At 40.4% G+C, this 12,259-nt stretch overlaps 1 protein-coding gene across 1 annotated transcript in view; it reads left to right on the plus strand.

The window, feature by feature from the left end:
- The window catches only part of LOC137430697 (N-chimaerin-like), a 247,066-nt gene that overhangs the window by 157,924 nt on the left and 76,883 nt on the right, over positions 1–12,259 (plus strand). The window contains exons 8-9 of the mRNA XM_078781272.1: positions 3,455–3,539; positions 11,655–11,828. Of these exons, the coding sequence (XP_078637398.1) occupies positions 3,455–3,539; positions 11,655–11,828 (259 nt within the window). The remainder of the gene's footprint in view (positions 1–3,454; positions 3,540–11,654; positions 11,829–12,259) is intronic.

Genomic DNA, 12,259 nt, shown 5'->3' on the forward strand with positions numbered 1-12,259 from the left:
CTCTTTCACGAGCCTCGATTCAGTATACGAAAAATTTTTGTGTGTTTTGTTTGTCTGGTTGATTTGTTTGTGAAATAAATGTTAGCTCTTTCACGAGCCTCGATTCAGTATACAAAAAAAACCAAAAAAAAAACCGAAGGGGGCTCGGCAGTGACGCACGCTGAAAGAGAGTACTCAGTTTTCACTCTGGTTGTTTCCTTGTTTTCTTGTTTCCTTGTTTTCTTGTTTTCTTGTTTCCTTGTTTTCTTGTTTGTTTGTCCGGGCGATATCTCAGCCATCCTTTGAGCTAGGAAGCTGAAATTTTGGCACAATAGTGAGAAAGTGCTTTGTCAAAAACAGTATTTTTTTTTTTGATTAATCAATAAATTGAGGAGTTATTTAATTATTAGCGATTAATTAAGTACTTATTTAATTAATCAAATTTCCTTTCTCTTCTGACCATTAACTCAGGCACCTTTTGAGTTAGGAAGCTGATATTTGGACATGCCAATGACCAGGTGATTTGGCTGCAAAGGATATTTTTGTACACCGCTCCTTTCCTATGCCATCTCCAGGCATTGCAAATCGTCATTGCTGGGCACCGAAGGGGGCTTGGCAGTGACGCACGCTGACAGAGAGTACTCAGTTTTCACTCTGGTTGTTTTCTTGTTTTCTTGTTTTCTTGTTGTACACCGCTCCTTTCCTATGCCATCTCCAGGCATTGCAAATCGTCATTTCCGGGCACCAAAGGGGGCTCGGCAGTGACGCACGCTGAAAGAGAGTACTCAGTTTTCACTCTGGTTTCTTGTTTTCTTGCTTTCTTGTTTGTTTGTCCGGGCGATATCTCAGCCATCCTTTGAGCTAGGAAGCTGAAATTTCGGCACAGTAGTGAGCAAGTCCTTTGTCAAAAACCGTATTTTTTGTTTTTTGATTAATCAATTAATTGAGGAGTTATTTAATTATTAGCGATTAATTAAGTACTTATTTAATTAATTACATTTCCTTTCTCTTCGTACCATTAACTCAGGCACCTTTTGAGTTAGGAAGCTGATATTTGGACATGCCAATGACCAGGTGATTGTGCTGCAAAGGATATTTTTGATTTATTAATTAATCAATTAATCGATTAATTATTTAATTATTCGACTAATGACAAAAAAAAATTTTCTTTTTAAGTTACAGATTCTGATGAAATAGTGGTAGTTTATGTGTTCTCTGACCAAATTGATTAATAATTTAATTTTTTAATGATTATTATTTCTTTATTTTCATTATTAATCATTTATTTATTTTCTTTCTCATTTGGCCAATATCTCAGGCACCTTTTGAGCTGGGAAGCTAATATTTGGACATGAGTGACCAAGTGATGTGGCTATCAAGGATATTTTTGATTTATTGATTAATCATTTCATCTATTAATTATTTATTGATTAATCGATTAATTATTTATTGAGTAATCAATTAATTATTTAATTTTTTATAAATGACTTATTTAATTAAATTTCTAAAAGATACATTTTCGGATGAAGCACTAGTGGTTTAGTTATGCGATTAGCCAATTGATTATGAAAATATTTTGTGATAATCTTTTATTGATTTTAATTATACAATTAATCAATCAATTAGTGTACACCTCTCCCTCCCAATGCAGCCTCAATGAGCTGCACTGCGGTATTGCCGGGCGCCGGAGGCGCCCCGGCAATGCCGCGCTGCAGCATATTTAATTATTTGGCATGGGGCGGTGTACTTTGAATGTATGTGTACTTGTCCCAGACTTTTTTAGATTTAAACATTGGGTGGAATGGGGTAAATGAAGAAGTAGACTTTCGTTTAACCTTCCCTGAAGTCTCAGTCACTGCCCAGGAACAACATGGTGTGTTTTCCTTTCACAGCGAAGAATCCAGTGTGTTCCACATCATGGGAAAAAGGGCAATGTATAGAATTTGTCTAGAGGTGTGCTTACCGGGCTGTGCAGCACCCTTAAGGAACAAGTGGAAAGAGTCTTTACCTGCAGGAGCATTTCTCACTCCAAATTGGGATGAAATGTACAGGAGTCCTACTGTTGGACGTACAGGAGACCTAAATTGGAGACTGGTCCATCACGCCCTGGCCACACAGGTGTTAGTTCAGAAGTTTAACCCTGCTGTGTCTAATTTATGTCCCTTTTGTGGTGATGTTGAACATTTGTATCATGCGTTTATTGAGTGCAAGAGATTGTCATCTCTGTTTCTGTATCTGAGCCGAATCTTTTGTAAATTCAAAATTGTTTCTCTCTCTCTCTCTCTCTCTCTCTCTCTCTCTCTCTCTCTCTATCTCTATCTCTATCTCTATCTCTCTATCTCTCTATCTCTATCTCTCTATCACCGCTCTGGTGGTTCCTCTTGGGTGGTTCTCTCTCTCTCTTTCCCTGGCTTGCACAAACCATGGGGAATGTGGTGTGGGGCAAGCTCCCCACTCACCCCCAGAACGTGGAGGAGAGTGGGGGGCTTTGCGATGTTGCCACGTGGGGCAAATTTCATTATTTCACTGTCTTGTCTTCTCTCTCTACCACATGTCTCTTAAATGAATGTGCTCAGGAATTAATTATTGAAGCTGTTGAGGTCCAGGAAGTTCGAGTTTATTTTGAGGATTTATTTGTTTTTCTGCATCGTCATAGACTGTAAGGAACAGTCTTCCAACTAAAGTTCTGTATTATAACGACGAATTGATGGGTTTTTTCCCGGATCACCTTCTTCCCCGAATCCGATGATGATGATTGATGACGACGGTGATGAACTACAGGATCGCATCATTAATGCTGTTCAGGGAAGATGTCGTGTCATCTACGCGAAGGTTATGGGCAATTCCGTTCAACCTCTCCAGACGTGTATTGAAAGAGGAGGTGGACAAGTTGAAAATACTAAACAAAACTTTAAACATTGCTCTAACAGTTCCATATTCAACTGGAAAGTTGTGTATGCTTGTTGTCTTCAATAAATAAAAAATGGCTACCTATTTAAGGGACACCATGTCATTGTATGCATATTTTCGAGCAGTAGAGGTGTATAAAGAGCACCCTGTTGATGTCCCTGTGCTACCCCAATGTTCTGCTCCTCCTCCCTCCTCCTACCCCTTCCTCAACGCCTTCTCCTCCACATAACCCCCACTCCTTCAGTGAAATGAAGGAGATAGACTGACTGAATTAATGTGGTGTCGATAAATTGCAGCCATGATAGATCACATGGCCGCCTCATCTGTCCAAGTTCCTTGTATGTACTTTCCATGTCCTTGCATACCCTTCTGTACTCTTGTTAGATTCTGAAGCAAACATTCAGTCTGATTTGGCAGTTTCTTTGGAATTGCCTTATTTTGACCTGTAGTTTTGTTTTAGATTGTTCTGAGTAACTGGTAAATCATGTGTTCCCAGTATGTGCCTGGAAAATCTGTGCTTCTCCATGTTTGCATGTCCATGTGTACATGTTTCTCCTGTGTGCAGGTACACACTTTTCGAGGCCCTCACTGGTGCGAATATTGTGCCAACTTTATGTGGGGTCTTATTGCACAGGGCGTCAAATGTGCAGGTATGGTGTTAATTGTGTATGTGTGTGTGTGTTTTAGCTTCTTAATCTTCAGGTATGGTTTTGGCAATGTTGGTAGGTCGGGGTTTATAGGGGGGGGGGGGGGGAGGGATGCAGGAATTTATAGACAAGGGGTTTGGGGAGGGGAGGTGCACCAGGCCATAGCACCAGACAGGGGTGGGGGAGGGGACTTTTTGAAAAATTGATCGAAACGGCATTTCTTGCGTTCATGGAAGTTTCTGCAGTTCCTTGCGTTTTTCCCTGGCCCAACATTTCAGCACAATGCATTGACTAATTGGCCAAAGTGACAAACTGGTGAGCCGACTTTCCCAGCCGTTCCTTTGTTAAACCAAGAATGATCGTATTGTGGTCACAACCTGCAACAAAATCCGGTAACGGGCCAATTGGGAAACGTGCATTTAAAGCACTCTTAATATATGAACAGCGCGATTGGGAAACACACATTTAATGAGCTATTAAAAGATTGCCATGACACCTCTTATCACATGTTGATCCTGTAAACACATGCATAATTGACCCACACATGACGAGAAAGTTGAATGGTGCGCACCACTCTGTATCTGCCACTGGACTGTATACAATATCATAGCATATAATTTATCAACAAATATCTGAAGGTGGGAGTGGGGTGGGCACCCCCTGCACCCATGCAATTCGCCCCCCCCCCCTTCCCCTGGATCCACTTATCCGGGCCGGGGTTGTCGTGTTCTGTTCAGGTACAGTACCTTCAGAAAGTATTCAGACCCCTAGACTTTTTAAAAACATTTTCTTGTGTTAGAGCCTGAATTAAAGATGGATTCCATTGAGATTTTTTGTCACTGACCTATCTACACATAATGGTCCATAATGTCAAAGTGGATTTTTTTTTTTAATCCTTACAGAATAATTAAAAATGAAATACAGAAATATCTAATTTACATAAGTATTCAACCCCCTGAGTCAAACTTCGTAGAAGCGCCTTTGGCAGCGATTTCATCTTTGAGTCTTCTTGGGTAAGTATGTATCAGCTTTGCACATCTGGATTTGGGAAGCTTCTCCCATTCTTCCTTGCAGATTCGCTCAAGCTCTGCCAACTTGGATGGGGAGTGTCGGTGAACATCAATCTTCAACAGTTTTCACAGATTCTCAATGGGATTGAAGTCTGGACTTTGGCTGGGCCACTCAAGCACTTTCACATTCTTGTTCTAAAGCCATTCCAGTGTTGCTTTGGCTGTATGTTTGGGGTCATTGTCCTGTTGGAATGTAAATCTTCACTGCTGTCTAAGGTATTTTGCACTCTGAAGCAGGTTATCCTCAAGGGTTTGCCTGTATTTGGCTCCATTAATTGTTCCCTCTATTCCTACAAGTCTCCCAGTCCCTGCTGCTGAAAAGCATTCCCATACCATGATGCTGCCACAACTTTGCTTCATGGTAAGGATGGTGTTAGATGGGCAATGAGCTGTTCTTGGTTTCCGCCAGATGTAGCGCTTTACATTCAGGTCAAAGAGTTCAATTTCATCTCATCAGACCACATCATCTTTTGCCTCATGCTCTGTGTCTTTCAAGTGCCTTTTTGCAAACTCCAGGTGTGCTGTCATGTGCCTTTTTCTCAGGAGTGGCTTCCATCTGGCCACTCTGCCATAAAGCCTAGATTTGTGAAGCAAATCAGAGGCTGTTATCCTTCTGGCAGGTTTTCCAATCTCAGCAAAGGAACTCTGTAGTTCTGTCAGAGTGGTCATTGGGTTCTTGATCATCCCTGACCAAGGTCCTTCTTGCCTGGTTGCTCAGTTTTGCCAGAAGACCAGCTCAAGAAAGAGTCTGGTTAGTTCCATATTCTTTCCATTTCCTTGTGATGGAGCTCACTTTGCTCTTGGGAAATTTCAACAATCCAGAAATTGTTTTATACCCTTCCCCAGATCTGTGCCTCCAGCTGTAACACAAGAAAAAGTGAAAAAGTCAAGGGGTGTAAATACTTTCTGAAGGTGCTGCATGGAGTTTCTAATATGGAAAGGGTAGTTGGAATGTCACTGAGGTTTTCCATATTTGTCCTTTGCCCATAGCTAGAAGTCATGCTTTCTGAAGTGTCATTTATGAATCGGTAGTTTCTCTGGATTAAAGTCTATTGGGTGACACAGATGACTGAACGAGTTTAACACTCCGAGGCGTTCAATTCAATGGCGGACATTCGTTTCACGTGAGGGAAAGGGGGATGACGAACTTATCTGGACGGCTCCACCCGACGTCTTCGCACCTGGATAAATTAACTCAAACGACACGGAATTAAAATGTACAAAAATACCGGATTTATTAAAGAAAATGCCAGTCACAAAATAATGCACGCTAAAACGACATTCCTAATTGGAGCGCTCCCACAAAGACCCGAATACAGAGAAAGGGAAATATAACTGAAAAATAAATATGTGTAGTTTGTGGCACTTGGCTCAAATCGGCTCTTGAATCTCGTCGGGAATCGTCCAAACCCCCTCGCGTCTTTGGCGGGAAAATACTCTCGTTGCTGTGAACTAGGCCTCGCCGCGTGTCCGCTCACACTTGGCTTCGTTGAGAGCGCAGCGAGCAGGCCGCGCCCGTCCACTCCTCGTTCTTGCTTGGGAAACCGCAGTTCTTGGTCCGCAGTTCCTCCTCCTCATGATCACGATGAAGATGTCGGAACACGACCGTTCGTGATGAATCTTCCTTGCGCAAGAGCAATAGCGACCATTCGCTATAGGATCCAGAACGAGAAGACGAAATGTCCGCCGTTCCAATTATTTTGTACTTGAGGCTATGACATCATCCCACGACGTCTCCGTGTCCACTCCTATCAGTGAGTCCCATCTTAACAGTCCTTGTGCCAATCAAATCCCGGACCAATCACTGCTCTTCTAGGCGTGGCTCCACGAACCTGCCAGATTGAGGTGGTGATGTAGTGGCTGTGGCACCAGCGGTAGTGTTCGATGCCTGGTTTCCAGTTGGTTTTTAATTAGTGTCGTTAATTATGGTGTCGATTGCTTGGCTTGGCTATGGTGTGTAGTGCGGTGTCATAAGGACCACAGGAAAATATTACAGAGGCAATTACATACAGGGGATTAATTTACCCATAATCCCTCGCGAATTAACAAACCCCACCCCTCTCATGGGGACGAAGATACAAGCTCTTCCACGACATACGGTCTAAATGCATTTCCTACTTATTAAATGGGATTTATTCTTCTTTATGACAGTCGGAGCACACTATCTATGCATTCTACCTGGACTAAGGTAATGTCTACCCCCTACAAATGTAACAATACTAATTTGCTTTGTCTACTCGATCTGAAAACCGTTGGAATTTTTTTTGGGAAATTTCTCCTGTGCAGTTCCAAGTAAGTCTTTTGCACGTTAATAAAGTTTGAATTTTCAGAAGAAGAAGAAGACCAGTTTGTTTGATGAGGCAATTTGCATCATTCACTTGTACACAAATGGAGAAATGATCAAAGCTTCTATTTAAAATCAATTTCTTAGATATTACTCACTGATCCAAAGCCTTTGGGTTATTGAGCTTTGATTGATGTAAATAAGAACATCATGGGTCCCAAATATTCTGTTGGTTGGTGTCTTCATTTACGGGTTTCAGAAGGTGGAACGGAGCCTTCCCAGGTCTCAAAGTATCTAACTGTGTGTGTGTGTGTGTGTGTGTGTGTGTGTGTGTGTGTGTGTGTGTGTAAATATGTGTGTTTGTGTATATATATATATGTGTGTGTGTGTGTGTGTGTGTGTGTGTGTGTACGTATATATGTGTGTATGTGTATATATGTGTGTGTGTGTCAGTGTGTTTGTGTGTGTGTGTCACAGTGTGTTTGTGTGTGTTTGTCACAGTGTGTTTGTGTGTGGGTGTTAAAGTGTGTTTGTATGTGTCACTGTGTGTTTGTGTGTGCCACTGTGTGTTTGTGTGTGTCTGTGTGTGTGTGTCACTGTGTGTTTGTGATTGTGTTTGTGTGTGTGCAATATTGGTGTGTTTATGTAAAATATAAAAATTACTAATCCCATGACCTTTAAAGCTAATGTTGTGCCACCTTTATGAACAAGTGTTTCCTCCTATGACTATTGCTGCTGTGCCCTGATTATATTTCACATCCCTGTGTAGATTGATTTTCATCCAAAAGAATATCTGATCTGTTATTAATGAGTCAAGGTGATTATTGTTTATTTTCATTCAAAACAATATCTGATCCGTTATTAACGAGTCAAGGTGATTATTGTTTATTTTCATCAAAATCGATATCTGATCCGTTATTAACGAGTCAAGGTGATTATTGTTTATTTTCATCCAAAACAATATCTGATCCGTTATTAACGAGTCATGGTGATTATTGTTTATTTTCATCAAAAACAATATCTGATCCGTTATTAACGAGTCAAAGTGATTATTGTTTATTTTCATCCCAAACAATATCTGATCCGTTATTAACGAGTCAAGGTGATTATTGTTTATTTTCATCCAAAACAGTATCTGATCCATTATTAACAAGTCATGGTGATTATTGTTTATTTTCATCAAAAACAATTTCTGATCCGTTATTAACGAGTCAAAGTGATTATTGTTTATTTTCATCCCAAACAATATCTGATCTGTTGTTAATGAGTCAAGGTGATTATTGTTTATTTTCATTCAAAACAATTTCTGATCCGTTATTAACGACTGAAGGTGATTATTGTTTATTTTCATCCCAAACAATATCTGATCCATTATTAACGAGTCAAGGTGATTATTGTTTATTTTTAGACAAAACAATATCTGATTCCTTCTTAATGATTCAAGTTGATTATTGTTTATTTTCATCCAAAACAATATCTGATCCGTTATTAACGAGTCAATGTGATTATTGTTTATTTTCATCCAAAACAACATCTGATCCGTTATTAACGCCCGAAGGTGATTATTGGTTTTTTCATCCAAAACAATATCTGATCCGGTATTAACGAGTCAAGTTGATTTTATTGTTTATTTTCATCCAAAACAATATCTCATCCGTTATTAACGAGTCAAGCTGATTATTGTTTATTTTCATCAAAAACAATATCTGATCCGTTATTAACGAGTCAAGCTGATTATTGTTTATTTTCATCAAAAACAATATCTGATCCGTTGTTAACGAGTCAAGGTGATTATTGTTTGTTTTCGTCCAAAACAATATCTGATCCGTTATTAACGAGTCAAAGTGACTATTGTTTATTTTCATCCAAAACAATATCTGATCCGTTATTAATGAGTCAAGGTGATTATTGTTTATTTTCATTCATAACAATATCTGATCCGGTATTAATGAGTCAAGGTGATTATTGTTTATTTTCATCCAACACAATAGCTGATCCGTTATTAACGAGTCAAAGTGATTATTGTTTGTTTTCATCCTAAACAATATCTGATCCGTTATTAACGAGTCAAGGTGATTATTGTTTATTTTCATCCCAAACAATATCTGATCCGTTATTAACGACTGAAGGTGATTATTGTTTATTTTCATCCAAAACAATATCTGATCCGTTATTAACGAGTCAAGGTGATTATTGTTTATTTTCATCCAAAACAATATCTGATCCGTTATTAATGAGTCAAGGTGATTATTGTTTATTTTCATTCATAACAATATCTGATCCGTTATTAACGAGTCAAGGTGATTATTGTTTATTTCATCCAAAACAATATCTGATCCGTTATTAATGTTAGGGATTCGTCACTTCCGTTGTTGGGGTTTTCCTCCACTTGAAATATTTCTGATTCTATGTACTATTATTGTCTTCCAAAGGTTTATTGTTTATGAACTGTGTTCGAAAGGTAAAAAGAATTAATGTTTTAAATTAAACCGGAACCGGACGATGACGAGGAGGAAGAAGAGGAAGAAGAAGATGGAAGGCGTGGCGAGTGAAGTCGGACAAGACGCGTGGCTTCCAGCTCCGTAGCGAGTATTATCGAACGAAAGTCGCGAGTGAACTTTGAGTTTCCTTGAAAGGAATTTCCTGTGATAGGTGTTATCGCTGGAGGATTGAGAAACCTGCGTAGTCAGGTTTAGGCGTGGAGATTCTGAAGAATCCTTTGTCTCCAGTAAGAGGCGTCGGCCATTTTGATCCTCGCGCTTTGTTCACTGAAAAAGGTTTTTGCTACGCGTCAGCTTTTCTCACCATCCTGTCGTCTGTCGGGGATGTGTGTGTGCGCAAACGCTGCGTTTGAAGATTACGCTGCGGTTCGCTGATTGAATTGTGAACGTGCACATCGAGTTTGCCTGTGGTTTTGGACCACGTGACTTGCTACGCTTTGCCTACGCTTATGTCTCGTCAGCATCAACGGGGTTCGGGTTTCAATTTGATCTCACTCTGACACTCGCTGGAGGGGATCACCTTTGAGTTATAGAGACATTGGGGAGTGTTCTTTTTCAATCACTTGGGGCACAGTGAGTTATCCTACCCTAGCTGATGGTACCATCATAAGATGTGTTGATTGTATTGTTGATTGCTATCATTGTTGTATCGTTATTCTTGTGTGATTTTTTAATACAATATTTGTTTGCTGATAACCATCGGTGTGGTTTCCATATTGTTTTCGACACAGAATAACATATTTTTCTGCCGTGGCTCCTCTCGGGCCTCGGAGGTACACCGTGACCAGGGGCTCGGGGAGGAGCACGTAACATTAATGACTGAAGGTGATTATTGTTTATTTTCATCCAAAACAATATCTGATCCGTTATTAAGGAGTCAAGGTGATTATTGTTTATTTTCATCCAAAACAATATCTGATCCTTTATTAATGAGTCAAGGTGATTGTTGTTTATTTTCATCCCAAACAATATCTGATCCGTTATTAACGAGTCAAGGTGATTATTGCTTATTTTCATCCCAAACAATATCTGATCCGTTATTGAGGAGTCAAGGTGATTATTGTTTATTTTCATCCCAAACAATATCTGATCCGTTATTAACGAGTCAAGGTGATTATTGCTTATTTTCATCCCAAACAATATCTGATCCGTTATTGAGGAGTCAAGGTGATTATTGTTTATTTTCATCCCAAACAATATCTGATCCGTTATTGACGAGTCAAGGTGATTATTGTTTATTTTCATCCAAAACAATATCTGATCCGTTATTAACGAGTCAAGGTGGTTATTGTTTATTTTCATCCAAAACAATATCTGATCCGTTATTAACGAGTCACGGTGATTATTGTTTATTTTCATTCATAACAATATCTGATCCGTTATTAACGAGTCAAGGTGATTATTGTTTATTTTCATTCATAACAATATCTGATCCGTTATTAACGAGTCAAGGTGATTATTGTTTATTTTCATTCATAACAATATCTGATCCGTTATTAACGAGTCAAGGTGGTTATTGTTTATTTTCATTCAAAACAATATCTGATCTGGTTGAAGATCTGTTATTAAGCACAATGTTATTTGCATCACATCTCAGCAGTGAAAGTGTGCTGATAGTTTTGACATCAAACGGCATTTTCTCCTGATCAAAGCTACAACAGGGGCTGCTTGTGTTTGTGAAGCACACCAATGCACACCAACGCACACCAACGCACACACCGGTCATTGCTTTAAATTTGCACCAATTATTCTGGCCCTCCGTCCCTTTCCTTCCTACTCGAAGGAGTTTGCTGACTGTGTGTCGGTGCCGAGACCTTTCTCGCATTGACCGCAGGGCAGTGGTCACTAATGGCACTTAGGAACAGCGCCAGGCCTTGCTGCGGGGAGCGAGTGGGAGGTAAAGATCGTGTTGGGGGAGAGGGGCAGCGCCTGCGTTTTTGCAATGTTTGATGCAAATGGCCTGAGGATGTACTTGCGATGAACCGCTAAGAGGCACTTTGCAGTGAAAGATGGTGGGAGGCTAAATGTGTGTGTTGCTAAATGTGAAATGGCGAGATGAGAATGAAGGTAAAGTGGGCTCGGCCGGTAGAGTGGAGGTGGAGAGGGGTGGCAGGAGACCGGATGAGATTGCGAAACAGTAGACAGAGACGAGCTGAGGTAAAAACGGTCTCTCTTTTCTTTGTAGTTTGTATGGAGCTCAATGAACGGTGTAGTTCTGAAGGTGGTGGCTGTGACAGCGGTCGTTGTTGTGCTCCTGGTGCAGACTGTGGACTCAATGTACATAAGCAGTGTTCCAAGATGGTGCCGCATGATTGCCAGCCTGACCTGAAACATGTGAAGAAAGTGTACAGCTGCGATCTGACGACGCTTGTGAAGGCCCACAACCGCAAGCGACCTATGGTGGTGGACATGTGCATCAAGGAAATAGAGAGTCGAGGTGAGCTGGGGAACCCACCACCTGGCCACCATTTTAAAGCCATTTACAAAATGAAAGGTTCAATCGTTTCTATGTAATGAGATGGAAACATGTGTGCTGTAATGTGCTGTAATGTGTGCTGTAATGTGTGCTGTGTGCTGTAATGTGTGCTGTGTGCTGTAATGTGTGCTGTAATGTGCTGTAATGTGTGCTGTGTGCTGTAATGTGTGCTGTAATGTGTGCTGTGTGCTGTAATGTGTGCTGTGTGCTGTAATGTGTGCTGTAATGTGCTGTAATGTGTGCTGTGTGCTGTAATGTGTGCTGTAATGTGTGCTGTGTGCTGTAATGTGTGCTGTGTGCTGTAATGTGTGCTGTAATTTGTGCTGTAATGTGCTGTAATGTGTGCTGTGTGCTGTAATGTGTGCTGTAATGTGCTGTAATGTGTGCTGTGT

Source organism: Myxine glutinosa, chromosome 7 (genome assembly GCF_964187855.1).
Source record: "Myxine glutinosa chromosome 7, kmMyxGlut1.1, whole genome shotgun sequence".
Classification (NCBI taxonomy): Eukaryota; Metazoa; Chordata; class Myxini; order Myxiniformes; family Myxinidae; genus Myxine; species Myxine glutinosa.